This window comes from Pteropus alecto, unplaced genomic scaffold, assembly GCF_000325575.1.
Source record: "Pteropus alecto unplaced genomic scaffold, ASM32557v1 scaffold146, whole genome shotgun sequence".
In the NCBI taxonomy this organism is placed as follows: domain Eukaryota; kingdom Metazoa; phylum Chordata; class Mammalia; order Chiroptera; family Pteropodidae; genus Pteropus; species Pteropus alecto.
Window position 1 is genome coordinate 7,201,324 of NW_006442107.1, and position 23,463 is coordinate 7,224,786.

Below are 23,463 nucleotides of genomic sequence, written 5' to 3' on the forward strand. Positions count from 1 at the left end.
ATCAAGCAATTGAAAGGCTTTTACTACTTTCAACTCCACCCCACCTTCCCCAAACTTCCGCTTTATGGGGAGCTTTTTTTATGCTTCCTACAATAAGCCCGCTCTGAATGTAAATGCACATTTCCGATGTATATGGCACTTTCGAACAGTGTGAATAGAAAATCTTGGAAAGATGCGACAGTGAAGCAACTGCAGACGTAATACCCTGTTGTTTTTATTGCTAATTAGAAAGAAAACACAAGTTCGACCTTATTGCAGGCTAATCAGCTATTAAAACTAAGTGCTTCTTTAAAAAAAAATGAAATCTGGTTGCTTCCTTTAGCTGTAGGAAAAGGGAAAAAAAGCAACCAAGAGGGAGCATGTGCTTTAAACTTCTTTCCTTATTCTCTGTGCTGATGCAAATTCACTTAATGGTACTGATGTAAAAAGTAAACATGGGCAAGGCAGCCAGTAGTCTCAGGGCAAAGGTACGGCTGCCATAGAAATCCCTGGATGCTCTTCTCTTGCAAAGTCCTGTTATTGTCAGAAAGATGAATTCTAAAACAACTCCATATTGTGCAATCTGCAGATTTTATTGACAAAGGTGTCAAGTTCTGCAGAACTGAAAGTTGTTTCCCTTGTCACGAGATAAATAAGCAGGTTTGCTCGAGCTCCCAGCTTTATTCAATTTGCTTAGATACAAGGTGACTGTAAGCATTGATTCCATGTAAGACCGGATATAGATTTTTTAAGGGAGGCACATGTCCTGGGAGTTAGAGTCACCTCCTGAAGCCGATGGCTTTGCAGTTTGGCTCACAGATCCAGAGAGAGAGGGAGGAAGGGACGCAGGGAAGAGAAGGTGAGAGAGAGACAGAGAGAGACAGAGAGAGATAGAGAGACAGAGAAGCCACTGGAACCTGAGAGATTATGGTGACACTGGGGACAAGTGGGCTGGCCAGTTCTATTGCTCTGCCTTGGCGATTCACAGCATGTTACAGTTGAATGAGACTTAAAGATCACCCGGAACCATGGTTCTCAAACTTGAATGTGTGTCAGAATCTTGGGGTTTGTTAAAACACAGGTCCCTGGTCCCCAGCCCCAGAAGTGCTGATTTGGCAGGTCTGGAATGAGGCCTGAGAATTTGCATTTCAAACAAATTCTCAAGTGCGGCTCATGCTACTGGTCTGGGGACTATTGGTCTAACATAACCCTCTCATATTACAGGTAAAGGAGATGCAGGGAGAAATACTGATTTGTAGAGGCTGAACCTACACAGGCCTAGGAAACCAGTGTCTCCCACTTTCACATCCAGGGTCCTTGCTGTTTTACTAGAACCATGCTCTGTAGCCTTTCTACCTGCTGCATATAAACATAATCATAATCTAGAGATGAGGAAGTTGTTTCTTAAACTGGCAACAAGAGTGGAGTGCTTCTCTTCTTGCTGAAAGCTCCTATGGGCTCATTCCAGGTAAGCTGCCTCCATGTTTGACAAAAGGAAAAGGCTTGGAGATTCCTTTCTACACTCCTGCTAGTCTGAGAAGACAAGAGACCAGAGAGGCTTGGGGCTGGTCAGAAGTGGACTTGTGGACTACTTACTTACACAGTAAGTAGTGAGTTTCTGGAGACGAAAACTTTTTCTTAGCAGAGGAACGTGGCAGAAGGTATTTGCAAATCAGAGAAGCTATTTGGGGTTGGGTGACCTCTAAGGTCCCACTTAACTTTGAGAATCTATGAAATTTGCTCTTTTAATACATATTGTAGTAAAATTTCCTTGTTTCAACCTCACTAAGCCATAGTTTGTAATGAGATGAAAGTTGTAATTGAATAATACTGAACCCTGAATGATTTACTGTGCAAACTGCTACTTCCTGAGTCTTATTTTAGCAATTAGCTTTAAAAATACCTGTCCTGACATAAGTATTAAAACACACCCAGTCAGTCTGCATCCTACATCCTAGAACCTACACTCTCCATCTCGGAACCTGCTTTATCCTCTTCACAGCATTTATTGACATCTTATTATATTAAAGACGTATTGCCTTGCTTATTGTCTGGGCCCACCGAGATCAGAATATAAGCTCTGTGAGAACAAAATGCTGCCTCTCTTGGCCACTGCTCTAACTACAGTGTTCTTGTAGTGCCGGGCACAGAGTGGCAAGTGATCAGCATCTGCTCAGTGAATGAACTCTGAAGGTCCTTTACCTCCAAATTAACATCTACAGAGCTTTGCAGAAATGCGCATTTAGTAACCAGAAGGAACTGCTGCATTTATTAATCTAGTAAAGGAAGAACATGAATGGAGAAATAAGACTGTCACGCATCTCCTCCCTGCCAGCCAGCAGATGTACAATAGATGGTGTTAAGAAAAATTAAGGAATATTAAATGGCATCAAGTGAGTTTTCTTGAATCTAAACCACGTTTTGTTTCTCTCGGAGACTCTTTATAAGAGAGGCATCCGTGATTTTGTATCAGTGTGCATCATTTGTTAGCACTTGGAGTCTGGAACACTTTCTTTTCAAATTCTTATAGGAAAATCAGCAGCTCTATCACTATAGTTCAAAAATATCAGATCGGTTCAACACAAAAAAATATCACGCTGCTCTACATAGTGGAATCATATAGCTTTGTGATCATCTCCATGGACCAGACTTTACTAAATCGTTATTGAAAGTATGGATGATACTTCTATTCAGAAATTTTCACTTACTACCATTTTGTTTCAAGATTGTGGATTGAGCTACAAGCCGAGTAGAACTTCTAATGGACACTGCCAACAGTACGCTGAATTTGATTAAAGTAAGGCAGCTCCTTTGAAGTTATCCTAGAACAAAGGGCCAGAGAAATATGAAAGGTTTAGGGATAAAGCTAAAAACAGGCAGTTTCCAGGAATACAGTTCCAAGCAGAAGAAAACCGAACAGGCTGGAGTTGACCTCTCAGATGGCGATGGGAAAGCAAATTCAGATTTGTGTTGGGTCTGTGAAGGGCCAGAATGTCCAAACGGGTCATTTCTGGAGTTGTTAAGGTAGGATTCAACCAAATGGCAACCCAGATCTGCTCTGTGCTCAAGTTCTAGACCAGGACACCAGAGGTGAGAGGAAAAGGCCACCTGGGTGCGGGGCTGATAGGCACTCTAATAAAAAATCATGGAACATGTGAATTGTTCAAATCAGCAACTTTGTAGAGGAGAAAAAGCACCAACTCTGAAGTCAGACAGATTTAGGTTCAAGTTCAGGTTCAGCCACTTACACACATGATCTTAGACAAATTTTTCATTTCTGGAGGCTCAAAATCCTCACCTTTAAAATTGGAATAGTTTCGGGGTTTGTGATGTACAACATGGTGACTGTTTTTAAGAATACTATATTGTACATTTGAAAGTTGCTAAGAGAGTAGATCTTAAAAGTTCTCATTGGAAAAGTTGTAACTATGCGAGATCATGGATGTTAACTAAACTTATTGCGGTAATCATTTTACAATATATACATATATCGAATCATTATGTTGTACACCTTAACCAAATACAAAGTTATGTCTCAATTATCTCTCAATAAAACTGGAAAAAATTGAGATAATAGTGCCTATTATCCAGAGATGTGGGATAATTAAAGGTTATAAAGAATTTCAAATAATGTTGCATCCTGGAGCTTTAAACACATGTTAACCGGCGGCTCTATCTCACTGAGTGCCACAGTGGGCAGGCACATCCCGCCAATGTGACAAGGACTGAAAGGGGATTGCTTAAACATTCGTCTCTACACCTGCCTATACCGATTTACTATGCTCGCTGTTGTCCACTTTGTTAAGAATGACAGCAAGACACCTTTCTATTTTGACACTGAGTAATAGCCCTCCTTTGAAATTTTGTCTCATCTGTTAAATGGGGCTAATCACATTTAGCCCGCCCACCTCAGGGGGACATTGTGAAGAGCACAGCAGATAAAGGAGGTGAAAGGTGCTACAGAGGAGTGTAAGAACTGGGCGGGATTATGCGATTAAGATTAGATTCCTAATATTCACCCTTCTGGGCTTTGGTATTTTTGGGCTTCCTGATTATTATCACTACAAGATGTAAGATAAAATGACATTATTTCTTCTGTAGAGGCAGACACCTTATTATAAAGCCTGTCTTCCGGGCTTTTTCTTGTCTGCTTTGCAGTAGGAACAGAAAAGAAGCTGGCTTGCAATAAATGTGATGCGATGCCTCTTGAAACCAGGACCTCTGAGGGTGAAGTCTGTATTGACACTCTTAAAATACGAGCCTGTCTCAGTGTTTTATGTCATCAATTGTGACTGTCAGTCTCCTTTGCAAGAAGGGAATAATGGAACTCATTTTCCCCTTGCTCTTTTCCAAACTGTTGGCCCGAGGGCTGGGTGCAGTCCTATCTCTGGTGGGAAGAGGGGTCTGTTTTAGGAATATGGAAGGTTTTATGATGCTGTGTACTTAATCTCAGACTCAAGAACTGGGAGAGAGCATATGGCCCTCCAGGTGAAAGGTATACCACGCCATTGAACCTTTTGATACTTGAAGACTGTTTCTCTGGAAGCCAGGGAAGATTTTACCAATTCACCAGCACTTCTTATTTGCAGTGTTAATGAAGGTCTTTCTGGGACAGTCTCCTCTTAACCTTAGCTGGGTAGGCACTGGGCTAAAGCTTCAGGGACACTAGCGTTTATAAGCCCGATTGGCTTCTGAATTGTGCTTAGCTGCCCTAAGATCTTCCCCAGGTTATAGAATCTTTTGGGGAAGCAAGGTTTAAAGTTCTACCAGGGAAATATAAAAAGCACAGTGGATCTACTAATAAATCAGAAGACAATTAAGGTTAAAAAGTCAATGTTCAGGAAACATCAAGGATCTCAATTAAATCAACATATCAGGGTAATTCAAAGGCTAGTGCCTGGAAGGCATCATTTTATTCACAATCCAATTCATCTATCAAGCAGCATTTCCCCACTCGTGGGCCCTTGTACTACAGAATGATCTGGGACATTTGCCAGCTACAGCCCGTTTTTCTGGCTGGTGCTCATTCTTGATTGAACATTGGCCAGGGTTTATAACCAAACTAGATTAAGCTTATCTGCCACCCCACCCTTCTTTGCTCCTTACTTTTCCTTTCTCTTTTCCTAGAATATCAGTTGTGCACACACACTTCCTCTATTTCTTTTTCTAGATCTATCCAAAATAGACAAGAACACATTCGAAAGATATTTCCTTGGGCTCTTTCTACCTGAGATCAGAAAGAACAAACGAACAGAACACCTTCTTTTCCTTTCTTGCACATCCTTGAGGGAACGGTTTTAGAAATGGTTCACTTGATGACCACAGGAAGCCTTTCAATACCCTGGGGGTTGGTCTCATAGTGAAGGTTAAGGAATTGTTTCAGGGTGAAGATAAGAGAAATCTCAAAGATAAGGAGAGCTTCCAATGTATTGGTGATTTATTACAGATTAGAAACTCTTCTTCAGTCTTTATACACATCGGTTTTTTAAATCCTTAAGTAAGTCTCAGAATAGACATTTCCCTCCCACCCCCTCATTCTACTGATAAGAACATCGAGGCTCAGAGAAGTTAAGTTATATGCTATGGTCTCATAGCTAGAAGTTAGAGATGACATACAACTCTGTAAGGTGAGGTTGCAGGTATGCCTGATTCCAAAGGCCATATTTTTATTTTAACTTCAAGGCCCATGGGTCTCAGAATAACAACAAAAGCAAAATAAACATATAAGTACTTTTTGAGCACTTCCCATATGTTAGGCTCTGTTTTTAGCATCTTATATGAAGTCACTCCTTTAATCTTCACAGTACATCTCTGATGTAGTATATATATCATTATTCACATATTACAGATGTAACAGACAGGAGATGACGCACAGAGAAGTAAATGACTCACCCAGATCACCCAGTTAATGAGTGACAGAGCTGGGGTTCAAATGTAAACAATTTGATGCCAGTGCCTCTAACAACTAATCATAACTCCGATTAATAAATTATTTCTCTACTGTCCTGAATGTACACCTTAGTCCTGCAGATCTGTACCTGTCTCACCATTCTAAGGCCACAACACCTGAGGGCTCAGTCATAGTCTTCTGGACATGTTCTAGTGCCCAGACTAGGCACAGGAGCCAGGTAAAGGCCAAATTACTTCCCAACAGCCTGGCTTTCTGGAGTTTACACCACATCGCTAACATTTTTTTCAATACAGGCTTTTTCTTTTGTGGTTTAATTATTTACTCACTCAGGTTCATTTGCTTTGGAGCTTCTTGAATGTCAGAGCTTCAGATCTCAAATGTAAGCCAAGCTTTGGCCTTTGCAACAGCCCAAGGTTAATGCGGACTGCAAACAAGGGGCGTCTGAACCCACTGCTGCTGTCGGTCTGCTTTTCCTGCAGCTGCTTCCTGCTGTGGCGCATTCTGGGTCTTGCGTGAACAGGACCTTGATGCCCCATGGGGCTCTGGTGTATATGCATGTATGAACACACACGAACACACACTCCTTCCCCAAAGCTTGTCTCACTGCTGACTGAATACACACACCCAGCCTACTGAAGGGATTCTGGGAGTAATTCCTGAAGGCAGGAGAAAGTGGAAAGAGCCAAGTCTGGCATCAGGAGACCTGTGTTCTAGTCTTAGCTTGGCTCCTACTGCCTGATCTCAGCTAGGACATAACCCTCAGAGCCTTGATGCTGGCACTTTTAATTTTCGGGGATTAAACTAGATTAGTATTTCCCAAACCATCTTCTGTAGAATGTTAGTTAGTATTCCTGTGGACTTGGAATAATGAATGGTTCAGTCATGTAAGTTGGAAAAAGGTGACTTTTTCTCTAGGGATGGAAATGCTTTGTTGTAGATAATTGTATATTTTTATTTTGATGGTTGACAAACTTATTCAATAATCAAACACTTTTGTCATAGAACACCTATGGACAATGCCAGGAATTACTTTTAAGATATCAATATTCTCAAGCAAGGTATCTTCCACATTCAAACTTAGGAACTTAATAAATATTGAATATGTTTGTTAAGTGACTGGATTGCTAACATGAGAAAAATGGTAAATGGTATCTAAAAGTGAATTTATTTTTGTGTAAGGCAGGAGTGTAGAAGTGAAGTCTAGAATCCACCTCTATGGTAAATGGTGAATGAATGGTCCCCACAGCCGAGGTGCTGACAGTGTCCAGCATCTGATAGAACTGAAGATGTGTTTATTATATCATAGCCCTGGCTTCTCAATGATGACTTTCTTTTTTAGTGTAGAAGGGCTCTTAAGGTCAGAGAAGTTCAACTATCTGAATAAAAGATAACTTCTTTCCTTGGGTCTGAAGATTTCCAACCCCGTCTCTGTACCTCTTACTGATCTTAATAAGCCTTGAGGCATTGATAACAGGGCCACACAGAAATTAATAAATAGGTATTGGAGAAAATCAGATTTTAAAAAGTACCTTTGTGAAGTATATATGTTCACAAAAGGGCAAAAAGGTAGTTAATCCCATTTTTAAAGAGAGACACTCGTGGGCTAATTTAGTATTTCTGTTTAAGATTATGTGTTTCATTGCTTTTCTCTATGAAGGATATTTTATATTTGGAAAGTAAAATTTGTCAAAGGTCTGTATTATTTAGGTAAAACTGGTCTGCTCTTGATTCGTCTTGCTCTTAATTGTGACAGTTTGGGGTAGCCTCATTTTATTTTAAAAAGATTAGGTACTACCCTTCTCTTCTATGTATTTGCCATTTAGTTGGTTTTTGTTTTACCTGGCTTTAGTAGATCTAATCACCTCATCTGGGCTGTGCTCATGAGGCCACATCGGTCATCTGGAGAGGGCTACCCGATCGGAATCAGCAGAGCACCTTTATGGGCCTTAGTTTAAAGCCTCAAAGCCTTTTACATTGTGAAAAGACCATGGTACACCAGGTGAACAGTCCTGGAACACCGTCCCTCCCCACATAGTTCTGGAGTCCTATAGTTCTTGACCACAGATAGTTTGAAAAGTCTGCTCCAAGAGAATACCAGTAACCCCACCGTCTACCACCTGACTTAAAATATTTGAGTAGCATTTCAAGTGCAGGGTCAACAGTCAAAACCCCTCTGCCTTATGAAGTTGCCCCTCCTCTTCATCTGCCTCTGGCCATCCCCCACATCTCAACCCATGGGCAGCCACCCCCATCATCCTTCTGTCCCTAACAGAATGGGCTGTGTCATAGATCCAGTCATTATTTTCACTGCTGCCAATGATACCAACTGTTCTTTCTACCCAGTAACCAGCCCTTCACAGCTTCATTCAAATTCTGCCTTTTCTGGCCCTCCAGGGTGTACTGACTACTCTCTTCATTTGCTCCCACTAGACCTGGGCACCATTTTGGCACCAAAGGCATCTTAATACCCTTCTCCCTCTCTCCTCTTTCTTGGAATGGCAATCTGTGGAGAGCAGGGACTGTGTTATTGCGTATTGGAGTCCTTGACACAAAGTTGGTAGATGCTTAAGACCTCTTTGTTTAGAAACAATCATACAAACTATATGTGATTGGAAACCAGCTGGAATCCCTGGATACAAAATATGTAATAAAGGTTGGTTTACCATATGTATACAATATATATTTCATAATAATAATAATCGTAACCACCGATATTTATTCCATGTTTCCAATGAGTCAGACATTATGTTACAATCTTATAGCAAACATATCCTATGAGTTAAAAACTATTATCCCTATTTTGACTTGAGAAATCAGAGGTGGATATTGCTGAAATCGCTTGCCCAAGGCCTCCCAGCCTCTAACTCTGGGTCAGCCTCTATCTTTTCTTAGTTCCCCTCAATGATAGCTCACTGCTCTAAATCAGAAGGTATCTGTCACTTTTTGGCCAGGTCCCTAAGTAAATCCTTGGGGCTGCTCCCTGAGGAAGTGAGATGTGTTCTCAGTTTAAGACATGGTGATGATCAAAAGAGAGAATGCAAATAAATGTGTTTTGCAAAATACAATTCACCATCCTAAAGAATGCTAAATAACCAGATATGGAGAATTCAAATTCTTTGACTCAAAGGCAGCAACAGATTCAGGGTATCTGCTTGCCTATGTGACTTTGAGTGAACATTATTTGAGATTTCTCCAGGTGCAGCTACACCTGAGGTCACACTGATCTGCCTGGTGCAAGAAATCCCAAGGGAGTATTGTGGAGGCAGAACCAGGAGGCCAGTTACAAACAGAAGAGGAGGAAGTTCAAGGCTGCGGTGGGTTACCTTCAAAGTAATTTCACCTCTTCCAAACAATCAGGAGGATGTTTTGAGGGGTTGGGTAAGACTTCCTCTGGGCACAGGGCTGTTCAATCACAGCTTCACAAAGTAGGCACTTGGTGAAGGAGGGACAAATGGGATTTCACAAATAAAGGCAAACATAAGCCCAGCCAGCTAAGTGTACGCCTGCTTTCCTGGGGGACCGTCTCTCTAGCATGCCGCCAGCAGAATTGAGGCCAAAAGACCCAACCTAAAGTCCATACTTTATGTGAATTAAAAAAGCGTCTAAATGTTGAGATTTATAACTTCACAGGAAAGGTTTGAGAGGAGGGAAAATAGCCTAAAAGAACATTCTGTGTAGCATGATGATGCTGCCAACAGTTTGTGGGTTGGACAGGGCACTGCGTTCCTAAAGATTAGACATAACTGAGGGTTTCTTCTTCTTCTCTTTTAATAGCAAGGAATACAAATCCTCCCCTCATGTCAGAGTCTCAATTCTTCAGGCTTTCGGTACAATTTTCCCCATTCAGGAGCAACATTTAACTGAAGGGAAATCAGAAAAACTATAGCTTTTCTTTTTCTTGAAACCAAAGAATTTAAAGATATCAAGTTTAGCTTTCTAATTTAATTTCTGAACTTTCTATTTTTTTTTAATGAGCAAAAGAATTTTAGTGGATATAAAGAGAAAGCACATGTTTTTGTGATTACTAGAATTTTGGTGGTTGGTATTTTATGAAAATGCCACAGAGCTGTACTATGAGGAACAGTGAGCTTACAGAGTGAATCCCCCCACTCCTGACCCCCACCAAAGAAAATGTCAGCAAGAAATCCAAGTGAGGGAGTTATTTCCCTTTTTACATGGAATAAAACACAGATTTTGAACTGTGAAAAGAAATCAAGAGTGAGAAATGTTTTGATTTAATACATGTTCTGAGCCACCTCCTCCTAGCCTGCAAGCTCGGATTATAAACTGAGGTTTTGGTGTCTGGTTAGCTCACTGGGGCACTCTCAAAGAGCAAGTCATTATGACTCAATCACTCAGGCAGGGATTAGAGGAAAAGCCACCACTGCCTGCTCATGAAGAAAGGGTTTGTTAAGCCATCTGGACTTACAACAGCACTGAAAGATGCTCCAGAACTACTTAAACGATCAACGTAAGTAATATCACACCATACTAATCTGCAGAAGGGCACAGTGGCCACCATGCCATTTCTTTGATCCTAATAGTCCCCTCTTGCTGGGAGCACCCAATGGGAATCTACTACTTGACAGTCAAAGCTCTCTGATAGGGACACCCCTTTCCTAGGTTGACCTCCTCCCTGGTCCTCCACATGGACTTTTCATTCAAGTCAAGGGGGCCGTGCCCCACAATTCACCTTTTTTTCACCCAAAACTTATCATGTTTTGTTATTATTTATTTTATTTTTTATCCTCTTTTGCATCAACTGGTAGACTGTAAATAGTCCACGAAAGCATCAGCTGTCTTATTCATTCTTGTCTTTCCACTGAATAAATATTGTATTTTCTCAAAGAACACGATATATATATTTATATTTGTCCTCAAGCTGTTCCCTTCCACACCCCATTTATGTGAATATAACCAATTCCAAGCCCAGGTATGATACCACCTCCTTCACGAAGCGTTCCCTATGCCACTTGGGTCTAACAATGAACTGCCCTGTCCCTCTTGAGTCCTTTACCTTCCAGTTTAGCAATTTGTGGTTCAATAATTGACTTTTTTTTTTTTTTACTGCATTTTCAAAATTCTCCATGAGGTATATATTTACCTTCCAGAACACAAGGTAGAACATGGGTAGTCAGTCATGAAGAGAATGTTGTTAGCATCTTCCCCTCTGAAGGGTGCTCTGGGAGAAAGTAAGACCATGTGCAAAGGTCAGCGGGGATGGAAGCACATAGTATCTGTGTTCAGGGAACAGTAAGGAGTCCCAGAGAGAGGAGTGTCCAGGAGTCAGAGATGAGGAACAAGAGAAAGTCAGGGAGAGCTGACCCTCTGCTGCTAGAGGGATCACATGGAAAGCATGAGAGGAAACAGGCAGCCTCTAGAAGCCAAGACCAACCCCTGGCTAATAGCCAGCAGCACCTGAGTCCTAAGCCCAAGGAACTGAATGGGTCGGCAACATGAAAGAGCTTGGAAGCTGATCTTTCTCCAGAAGCTCCAGTAAGGAATGTAACCCTACCCACACCTTGATTTCAGCCTCCTGAGACCCTAAGCAGAGGAGCCCCCTGGACCTCTGGCTTCCTGTGAGATAATAAATTTGTGTTGTTTCAAGCTGCTAAATTTGTGATAAATTGTTACAGCAGCAATAGAAAGTAAACATAAATTTTGTTATTTCTCTTATCACTGCATTTTTATGACTGGGGTCAGTAGATAAGCTGGTCTATAATAGGTGCTACTGAACAGCGTTAGCAAACTCACACTGGGACAAACCAAATGCCAGGTGATTGAAATTGCCACCCTTTTCAGGAGAACTTCCAAGTCCTGCAGATGATGCCTACACAGTGAACTTTCAGTTATCTTTGGGGACAATGAGTATATCTGGTTACTTATCCATCATAACTGCACAGTCCTGACATCTTATCTTTGTCATCAAATATAACTGTGGTCCAGCTGATGCCTGCCCTTCTGTGTGTGTATGAGCATTTGTTCAGAGAGGGACTTAACCTCATCCTGGTAAGAGCATAATTGGGAAGGAAAGCCTGCTGCCTAAAGGAAATTTCTACGGCAATCTGCTGTTTTGTATTTTCCATGCTCGAATATATGATCCAAAATGGAAGTGAATGGGAATGAACGTTATTAATGACTGGGTGGTGAGTAGTGTGCTGATATTCTTGTGTACATTTTACTTTTATTTGACTCTTGTAAAACTCTGCCAGGTAAGTATTACTAGCCTCCTTTTTCAGTTGAGGAAAAGGAAGATCAAAGAAGCTAAGTTGCTCAAAGTCACACAACCAGTAATTGGGAGATATAGCATTCAAATCTACATCTGAGAGACTTTAATTTCTGAGGTGTGTGTGTTTTTTTTTTTTTTTTTTTTTTTGCCTTCTAGGCTGCCTTAGAAGTCGCTGAATTAATTTTTAAGCCAGGGCTTCTCAAAGCACGTGCCAGGAACCCTGGTGGTCTGTGATGCTCACTCAGGCTGATCAATCAGTCCCTCAGTAAGAGCTGTGTTCGGCACCACCTTAACATCACATAAGCTCCAAAGAAAGGCTGGCATGATATTGACCTCCTATGACTCAAATTTTATCTGAGTGAGTCAAGAATCCTCACCTGAAATAGAGATAAACACCTCAAGGCCACATACAAGTAAGCGCTGAAATGAACCTATTAGAGTTATATCGGAGAAGCGGGAGATGCTAGAATGGTTAAGGAAGTAAGGAGGTAAGATCTGGGAGCCATATACGGGAAAGAAGAGGTATGTGAAGGAGGTTTTGTGGTGACTGAAGGGTCAGATGTTGGGCTAATTATGGAATTTTCTATAGGACAAGGAGAAGATTTAGCAGAACTCACAGCAAGGAAAGAAGCTGAAAAGCATTAGAAAGCGAGGTGAGACTGTGAGGGTAGATAACAGAGAGTCTTTTCAGCCAAATAAAGAACTTTGGACTCGATGCAATAGGAACCGGTATTTCTACATGTGGCATCAATTATTCATTTACCTGTGGCTGCTTTCCTAGGTGTTCCATGAAAAACTACTCCATTCTTCTTTTCTCATTTCAATAATTAATATATTTGTTTAGTTAGAGCCGTAAGGAGATGGAACAAAGTTTTGCTCTGAGTTTATTATTGCCAAAAGGATCATCAAAATGAAAAATGAAAGAGAAAAGCATTGTTCTGGACCAAGAAGGTCAGCCCACACGAATGAAGCATTTCTGGGCTCTGAGTCATTTCTATATGCAGGTGGAGCGACATGTTGTGTTGGGGGACTCACGTGAGGGGATCATTACTCAAAATCCTTGCCTGTTATCAGGGGAAGATCCCTGTAAGTGAGATTCTCCTCTCTGAGACAGATCACTGGGATGGATTTTCCTATATCATAAGTAATACCAATTGGAACTAGAAAACTAATGGAGGAAAAGTCAATGAGAAAAATCTATTTCAGCTACTTATTTGATAACACTTTATTTGCGGTGTCCCATGAAGACTTCAGAAATTTCCCCGAAGATCTTGTCTTCTCCTTTGCCTGATGCCCTGTGCAAATGCCCAGCTCAGAGCATATGTAGACGTGGACTTCCTGGTTGAGGAGGAGTGGAAGAAAAAACAAACGGGAGAGCTGTTTTTTGAAATGGGAACTATTGGCTTTATAACTTCATCTTAGAAATATCTACAGGTATACCAGGAAGGAAAATAAGCAAGTACAAGGTAGTCCTTTGTGTCATAAACCTAAAATTAATAGCTGTCTCCTTCCCTTTAAATGCTCTTGGTATGAGTGGCAGCAACGATGATCAGTTAGGGCAGCCATAACTTGACTTATTCTGGGTGAGTGTGCTTGAGAAGTGGGGGTGATATTTGTAATAGAGACTGGCTGCTTGCATTTTTCCATTGCAGGGTGGAGTTGTGGATCTTAAGCTTGGAAAACTTATTGCCCCCTCCCATGTCAGATTCTGATCTGAAAAGAAACACTCAATACTCAGTGACTCTTGGGAAAATTTTCTGGCAATCATCTTCAGCCATGACTAATTTGTCCCCTGCCTGGTAGCTGTCCTGGCACCTGAATTCTTGTGGCGATCTTAAATAGGACAGTCTGGAAATCTGGATGGTTTTCATCCCCAATTGCTGCTGCATTTATTTTAAAAATATATTCCTCTGTCTGGGCAATGATACAAAATGCAGAAGGAAGGATTATGGTGGTCAATTCTGAGAAGGCACTTGAGAGAAAATTGAAAAGACCAGGCAACCAAATTGGTGGTGGGGAGAGAGGAGAAAGGGGAGGGACAATGGGCAGGGGAGCACAGCTTGGCTTTGTCTAAGCTTCTCCCGGGGAGGTGGGAGGGGGGAAGGCAGAAAGGAAAGGAAAGAAGGTGAGTAGTTACCACCAGCTGGGAACCTGTGCATCTGTGTTATTATAATGGTTATTTAGTGGAGTTGTGAGGTGGTTTTATTTTTTCTTACACATGTTTTTCTAAATTTTCTCTCACTAAGGTGTATTTTTTTAGATGATAAAAGTAATATGTGTGTTCCCCAATAATAATTTGCTCTATACTATGAATGGGGAATCCATTATTTTTGGTTGTCGTTGGGGACTCAGAAAAATAACATCTGGCATGAAAGGGGTTTGTTATTTTGTAGGAGACACACTGACACGGACTTTTAGGACACTTCTAGTGAACGGTGATAAGATGTCCCTTACATAACTACAGCTGAAACATTGCCCAGGATTACGTCATATATACATTAGGCATTTGATACTTTAATTGTGTGATTAGAATAAATAAATTAAGTAAAAATATATAACTAGCAGCACAGAGAAGCATATCCTGTAAAAGAAACCTCTCTGTCTTACTGGTCATACTCGGAATATAAGACATGAGAAACTGCTTCAGACCACAGCTCTTTCAGTCCACAGCCCAGTTTCTGGGCTGTTCCTGGTGGACGTTTAAAAGAAGATGAAGTCTCCTCTGCAACATTCACCAAACTTTTGAGCTGGAGCCCCAAACCAACAGTTTCTTTAATGACTTGTTCCACCTCATTTTTTATTTTTAGCTGAAATCACTCCCAAGATGCAAGTTTATGTGCATTGACTAGTAGATGTGTCGAGTCTCTCAAATTGTGTAAAATTTTCTTTAAAAAGTAACGAAGTTTTAAAATAGCTTTACTGTTTTGAGATTTAGTGACTAACATACTCTTGTTCCCCCCGCTTCATGTCTCCTTTGTGATTTTGAGGATATCTGTGCTTGCTCGGGGGAGTCTGTCCCCTAGATGAGAGGAAGGCTCCGCACACAGAATGGGCCTCCCACCCTGGGCTTGACTAACCCCGGCTTCAAAGAGCTCCCTTTATATAAAAAACTAAATTTAGTAAAGACCAAGTTGCCAATTAGCTAGTGCCTTATTCTGGGCTCCGCTATTCAACACACTGGCAAGGGTTCTTTAGGGATAATACAGAAGCTGAGTCATCCTGTTGACCTTGTCAAAGACTTCAGAAATCTAGTAGGAAAAAAGGAGGTGCTGAAAAAAGTCAGGAAACCTCGGATCCAGCACTTTTCCTGCACAAAACTGGTTCCGTGACTTTGGACAAATACTGAAACCCTCTGGGTTTTGATTTTCTTGCCTGTCAAGTGGGAAAACAACACCTATTTGCAAACCTCAGTGGATTTTGAAGATCAAATAAAAGTCAGGAAATGTGCTTTGAAAAGCACAGGCCCTGCTCAGATGCAAAGGATGACTGGGATGTAGCCGCCGGGAAATCCTTTTATCTCTGTGTCCTCAGATCGACCATCAGCAAGGGGAAGCCCATCTCCTTACCGACCTCCCAGCCCCTTCACTGGAGGGCAAAACCACGCAGAGGCCGCTCTTGGGGTTTGCCTGCTCTACTCTGTCAGTCTCCACTCTTAGTGCTGCCTCCTTTTAATGCAACTTGCTCTGAATCTTTATGTAATTGGGCAAATACCAATATTAACTTGCTTTTACAGCATGCCACTTATTACTCTGAAAGTTATTTTTATGAGTCCTTTTTTTCCCCCCTGTAGAATAGGTTTTGTTCCCAGTCATTAAGTGTGTAGACTCTCACGATTCTCTCTAATTACTTTGTGTCTGTGTATGTATCCATTTCTTGTCCTCTGATAATGGAAAAATGGCCTCTATCAGAGGTCAAGTGTGTTTTCTGGTACCTCATCATTTCATTTCACCCAGCACCCAGCACGGGGCTCAACACCCTCTATGCCTAGCACCCTTGAGCAACATCGGCATGTCCTCCTTTCCTCTGAGGTGCAGTGCCACATCCCTTGCATGGCAGCTATGTCTCTTAAAAAGCCATCCCCACTCAACTGCTACCTTCAGTCTAGCCAGGTGCTTTCCTGTACCCCCACCTATAGCCACCTGCACATCTTCACCCATCTCCTGCCACACTCACTCACTACACATCCACTTTCCAAGGTTCGGCTTCAGAATTTTGTCTTTTGAACACTATTATCTTTTCTGATCCTGGATCCCTCTGGCTTCCATTGTTGGCCACTGAGTTAGCATGGATTAAACTTGGTCTGCATTTATTCTCTGGTTGTTTTACATATGTTAGCTTAGTCTCCCTTTTTTTCAGTGTAGTATAAGAAACTTGAGGTCAGGAGCCTTTTCCTTCTTTTTCTTTTCTTCTAGTCTCCCTAACTGTCTTTGGCACTGTATTATATGTTTAGTGTCACTAAAGAGCTCCCAACCATTCTTGAGAATGTAAACTCTATGAACCAGCATATACATTTTATTCCACAAAATAGTAAAGACCTCTGGAAAACCAAAAATTGGGTTTTAGTTTATATACTTTGCACCTAGTAAACATTCAATAAAAGTTCCATTTACCAGAACTTATAACCTGGACTGTTCCTCTAGACATTCACAGCAGCTCAGCCAACACCCATGGTACCATAGAAAGGAGCTGTTGAAAGTTTTCATACAATCATTACCAGCATCAAAAACTAAGTGCCTATGTGTCTCTTGGGCAGGAAAGGAGAAGCTGGCCTGGGATCTCTTTCCTCTTTAAATACTGTAACTTTTACCTTTTTTTATACCTGGCCTTCATGGAGAGGCAGAATTCTGGCATTTTTCTTGTGCTCCCAGGACTGGGGGATCTTAGAGTTAAGACCTGCTGAGAATGAGTGTGCCACTTGCTATCAAGGGCTGACTACAGAAATAAAATCTCCTTAGAAACTGGAACACTATTAGAACCACAACAAAGTTTCGCTTTCTGCACCTGCAGCCCCCTTTCTCATCATCTACTTACTCAATTCTTTGCCATCTGGATTTGGCACACAGCCTATCACACCCTAATGACACGAGGTATTGAATGCAGAATCTTTAACTTTTCTGTTGCCTTTAGAACCATTCATACGTTCACAGACATTGTCATCTTCCTTCCATTTGCCAGAACTTATAACCTGTCTGTTCCTCTAGACATTCGCAGCAGCTCAGCCAATGCCCATGGTACCATAGAAAGGAGCTGTTGAAAGTTTTCATACAATCATTACCAGCATCAAAAACTAAGTGCCTATGTGTCTCTTGGGCAGGAAAGGAGAAGCTGGCCTGGGATCTCTTTCCTCTTTAAATACTGTAACTTTTACCTTTTTTTATACCTGGCCTTCATGGAGAGGCAGAATTCTGGCATTTTTCTTGTGCTCCCAGGACTGGGGGATCTTAGAGTTAAGACCTGCTGAGAATGAGTGTGCCACTTGCTATCAAGGGCTGACTACAGAAATAAAATCTCCTTAGAAACTGGAACACTATTAGAACCACAACAAAGTTTCGCTTTCTGCACCTGCAGCCCCCTTTCTCATCATCCACTTACTCAATTCTTTGCCATCTGGATTTGGCACACAGCCTATCACACCCTAATGACACGAGGTATTGAATGCAGAATCTTTAACTTTTCTGTTGCCTTTAGAACCATTCATACGTTCACAGACATTGTCATCTTCCAGGAACTCTCTGCAGCTTCTGGCCTTACTGGCCACCCCATTCTTCTTAAATTCATCCTTTTTTGACTCTTCTTGGTTCTTCTCTAACATTTGTCATTCCTTCTCTGCATTTTCCCTAATCCCCTCTTGTTCTGCTTCTCTCTTTAAGGTGGGCCATGGGGTCCTTTGACAAACCTCTAGCTCTGAGCTCTGTACAGCATTGCCAACTGCTGCCTTAACAACTGATTTCCTCTCACACCAACCAGATTCTCTCTTTGATTTCTGTAATTCTGTTCATGTATCACCACTTTTCCAGTTGCCAGGGGTGAATGTACTGGAATCATCTTTGACTTTAGGTAGAGAGGAAAAGATATGAATCAAAAATGACTCTTTACTATTATTTTTTGCTTGAGAATCTGAGTAGATAACGATGCCTTTATGATGCTTATAATCGAGGGTGTGTGTGTTGGGGGCAGGGGGAGGCAGGGAGAAGCAGGATAGTGAGTATGATCCAAACAAGAAATGGATAATTACAATATGAAGAATGCAAAGATGGGGTAAGTTTGCCCAACGCAGACTAGAGGAAAGAAGTGGTCAGGGGAAATCGATAAAACGTAATTTGGTCACCTCATGACTTTTGCCAGTTTAAACAATGGCTTCCCACTGCCTACTGAATTAAGCACAAGCCTAAGTGACGGAGAAAACCCTCTAAGTCATGAACACAACATACTTTTCCAACCTTATCTGTCATGATACCGCAACTGCAGATTCTAACAACAGAACTAGACTAAACACCATTCTCCAAATGTTTCTTGGGTATTTCCACCTAGATACCTTTGTCTACATGGCTTCCTTTTATGTGTGTTTGCCCCGCTCCTCCCAGCACCAATCACACCATCTTCGCTCTCTAAAAGCCTCTTCCATCTTTCAAGACCCATCTTGAATTGTAACTATTATAAAGAAGCAATTCCTGGTCCCACTTCTCCACTCCCACTGAAAACATGGCGGTGGCTCCCCCTTATTTGGAAAGCCCTAGCACTTTCTCTATGACTTCCTGATGGGCCTTACAGTCTGCCTTACAATATCAGTTACATCTCTTTTCCTCTCCTGAGTATAGACAAGAGCCTTCTGGATTGTAACCTTTTGAGGGCGAAAGCATTGTTACTCATCCTTGAATTCCTCCCTCAGGACTGCACAGAACCATGCATGCACTTGGCATTACGCAAATACTTTAAAGATTTTCTCCTGTCTTTATCACTTCCCTTGAAGTTAGCCAATGTTCATTAAGTGCCATACGGCACAAGCCTAGGCCACAATCCTAACAAGTACTCAGCCCCATCACTTGTTTATTTATAGAGTGAAGACATGGTTTTCCAAAGGCACCATCCTTATCTCTGCCCAGGGCCAGGCCGGCCTGTGGACACATGCTTTCCTGATTTCTCTAGCCAAGAAAAGCTCCACGTTGTAGCAAAGCCAAGTCTGTTGAAATTGTGACTTCTCTGCACCCACACCTGAATCTCCATAATTCTCCAAAGCCACAGAGGTATAAATAAAAACTTTCAACAGGACAGGGGAATGTTTGCCAACTGTGGGAAGATAAATGGCCTGGGGACTTCATGCTCCAAAGGCAGAATGGCTGGCTTTCTTATTTCAATGTAGCAAAAGAGATGCTGTGAGTCTAAGGTTTTTCTTTTTTTTTTCATTGACATAAAGTTATGGGTCACAACATTTAATTTGATTAATTCCTAGTTTCCAAAAGGAAACCTTAGGAGGCTCGATAAAATAAATATGTGCAATTGTTAAGACAGGAAAGGAAAAAAAAATGACTTCCATCAGAGCCCACAAAGACCGTTTCCAGTCCCAAACACGGGTCCCCAGAGATAGCCTGGAAACCAAATTATTGTCAAAGAGATGCTAACCTTTTACAATAGCTCACAGCAAAAGAAAACATATAGCTTAACATCTCTCCTATGACTCACCTTTCTGGTTTTTTTTTTTTAATCTTTTATTGTGTCTCTCTGTCTCCCAGATGCTAAGCTCCCCAGTCTTCCCAGTCTAAGCTCTTCTACCAATTAGATATGCATCACTGAATGAGTCACTTGACCTTCTTTAGCCTTAGTATGCTCATCAACAGAATAAGGTGTTTATACTACATTATTGAGATCTTTGTACTTCTGAGTCTGAATATAAATGCAAGCTCCCATACCATTTGGTCATATTAGTGCTCTAATCTATTCGTTTATAAGATGATGACTGGTTTCAGCCTACACAAGGAGCAAGCTAATCTGTTAGTAGGCATCAGATATGAGGAGTTCCACCTTTTGGAAAGGCGAAGTTAAATGGTTAAGCCAAAGGTAAATGGGTGAGTCACACAGATTAATAGATGGTCCAGAGGAATGTATTCTGAAACTTCATTGAACAGCTAATTAATTGCCCAACTTGGCCAATATTTGGGCATTTTCTTCAGAACTGCCCAATCTGTGTGTGTGTGTGTGTGTGTTCATATGCAAATTCCTTTGTATAGATTAGAGACTTTTATAATCCTAGGTTATCCGGTCTAGTCAGAACCTTTATTGTCGTAGTCTCACTTGGGAAAACTGAGACTCAAAAAGATGAGGTCTTTCAGCTGGTTAGTGTAGGAGACAAGACTGGGGCAGGTACTCATAATCCCGATAAACCACACAGCAGCCATCGGCTAATCCATCTTTCATTTCTTCTCACAGGATGACCCAGAATTCCATTTGGATTAAGGTTAAACAGTCTACACTACACCAACTTTCCATTTTCCACTGTTTCTTTTTTCCTGGTCTTAACTTTCTCCTCCCACGAGTCCTCTTATTCCTTCTATTCCATTTTTAGAAAACTTTCCTCACACATTTTTTTTTTTTGTATAGCTTTCATGGCATTTCATCCATGCGGTTAATTCCCTAATCTGGATGACTGCTTGGAAGACATTTCTGTATTATTTTTGGCTTGGGCATCCATTTCCTGCCAGTGAGTGACAGCAGAGACTGCCTCACAAAATGGCCCATAGCGCTCATAAGAGGAGCTGGCAATATGCTAGAAAGAAGCCACATGAAGAGGTGGAGTTAGCCAGGCTCAAGGGAATCCAGCTACCTTCATGTCAGGATTCTGATATCTGAGAGGTGAGCTAAAGAGTAGTTCTCAGCATCCATTCATCATGAAGAAAGTACTTGACATTTGGAGACTCTGGATGGCTACCTTGACAAATAATAGTGTTGGACTAAGAGGTAACACATGTAAATTTACTTTCCTCACTGCTTCTCCAACATGTGTTGGGAACCTGGACAGCAGTGGTCAAGATGTCTGAAGTTCCTGGCATGATCTGAGGTCAAAGTATGCAAAGATTGTTTCCAAGTGGTCTGAACAGGAAAAACATCACTCACACTAGAGACCTCGTCCACTGCCTTATGAGAACTTGGCTTTGAGAGCACATCCTGACTATATATTGTAAACCTTGGACAGGTTTGCTCTTCTGGGAATCTGCTGCATGTCAGCCTGTGCAAGATGGTGATGCCTGCTGGGAGAGAGGCACAAATGAGGACTGATGAGCTGTCTTCCAATGCTGAGGGTGGATTTCACCTGCCCACTATTTCGCCATTATTTGGCCTCAGGGAAGCATTTTTATAAATGGAGATTTAGCAGATGGTATGCATTTAGAAAATAGGTCAAAAGAGCTACTGCTTTCTAAAACCAAAAAAAAAAAACCAAAAAAACCCAAAAAACAAAACCCCCCCGCGCCCCCCCCCCGCCCAAAACAACACAGAACAAAACAAAACAGAAGGAATAGAATACAGAAAAGGAGTCTATGTGACTTCTAAGCTCTAGGTGTGTTGTAAGGGGGCTCACAAAACAAGACACCCATCTGCTGTGGCAAGGAGATGGAGAATGAATGATCTTCCAAGTAGGAAAGAGAACATGGAGTGTGCAACTGCTGCTATTGCTAACTGGGGTATCTACTTCCTCTCTCTATAATGGTAATGACTTACATTTGTATGGTACCTGTCAGCTCTGATGTCAGGGAGCACCTGAAGTCCTCTCTTGACTCAGCTACTAACTCTGGTCTTCAATAGGCTAACGGCCATCTATAGGCCATCTATATTTATGCCATATCTATTTTAGAGAAGACTATCTCACATGAAATAGGACATCAAGATACTATAGAAATGAATCCAGAATGGAGAATAAAAAGGTGGAGCGAGAGACGTGGTGGGAAGTACAGATGCTCATTTCCAGTCATGACCCTCAGTATCATCCAGCTGAACAGATACTTCGACTCAGATAAAGTCTCTAAAAGATCCGAATGCCTCTGGTACCCTCAGCCTCATCCCACCTGCCTCACATCTTTCAGTGGGACCTTGGCATTCTCTGGATTCTATTAGGTGAACACTCTTCAGGGAGTCTTGATAAACTCTGACATTAGGTTCCAAGTGCTACTAAAGACATTTCGTCCCTGATGTTTTGAGGACCCAGCAAGAGAGGGGGCACTTGGGATATAAGCAAGGGGAGGCCAAGGGCGGAAGGGAGAGGAATGATAGGGAATCTAGTCTGTTCCAGTAAGACATTCAACAAGGTGTGTAGGGACAACAGGCATAACGCATATAAACATAGAGGCCACCAACAATCATGATTCATTAAAATGTTGAGGAAAAATAAACTCATATAACACAGAGATAGGCACAAAGCAGTGGCCAAAACAACTCAGAAAACCAGATTTCAGTAAGGACAGAGATAGAAGCTCTGTCCATATAGATATTTCCAGGTTGCTATTTAGAAAAGGTCGAGATGTAAGGAAGCCTTCCTCATTGGTTGGCTTGCAAAACAAATACGAAGATGGGGAGGGGGAGGGGGGATCTTAAATAAAGTAATGACCACCATGTGAATGCAAACGCAAGGAAAGTTGTATGGCTAGAGTGTGGGCACACTCAGAGACACACACAGTGACTAGAGATGAACACTTTGATGGGGGAATTTCAACCAGCACCCAGCAATACAGTCAAATACAAAAAACATCCCAGTAAGACTGATGAGAAACTCAATGAGAAAACAATGGCTGGTTTTAGCTTCCAAGATCTTCCAAGATCAGGTCTGTTAAGTTAGGAGTCTTGCATGTAGGTTCTCAGCAATAACACGCCACCATCATTTTCTAGCTAAACAATGTCAAGAAAATAATAAAAAAAGAGAACACCCTCTGTCCACGACTAGCTTTGGTCCTACGAATCAATTCCAACATGCTAAAAGAGAAAGCAATAGTATTCCTCATGTGAAAGTTTAATCTAGCAACTCCTGCCCAAGTGGGCTTACCTTGGGCTTTGTACACACACAAGAAAAAAAAAAGCACCTTCAACAAAGTCTGATGATGAGAAATGAAAAGCCCAGATGAGCACATCCGCTTTGGGCAGACACAATGTGTGGGCCATTTATCATCTTGAGCAAATGCAGGGGACATGGCTGCTAATTGGTCTCTTCATTAACCCAAAAGAACATCTACCACTACAGCTAACTCACAAGCTAGTGGTAATTTGGTACAATCGTTAAGTGGCTTCTAACTCATAATCATATTTCTTCCTGAATTCTGCTGGCCTAGAAAATGTCTCTAATTCCTCATGAATAGCCTTCCCT

The 23,463-nt window shown here is 41.6% G+C and overlaps 1 protein-coding gene across 2 annotated transcripts in view; it reads right to left on the reverse strand.

Moving 5' to 3' along the window:
- Positions 1–23,463, reverse strand: part of SETBP1 (SET binding protein 1) — a 329,542-nt gene that overhangs the window by 71,298 nt on the left and 234,781 nt on the right. The window contains exon 4 of one of the 2 annotated variants that reach the window (XM_025038627.1): positions 13,355–13,457. The exons of the other annotated variant lie outside the window; for it this stretch is intronic. Within the exon in view, the coding sequence (XP_024894395.1) occupies positions 13,432–13,457 (26 nt within the window). The 3' untranslated portion in view covers positions 13,355–13,431. Of the gene's footprint in view, positions 1–13,354; positions 13,458–23,463 lie in introns of those variants that run through there. 2 annotated transcript variants of the gene reach the window in all.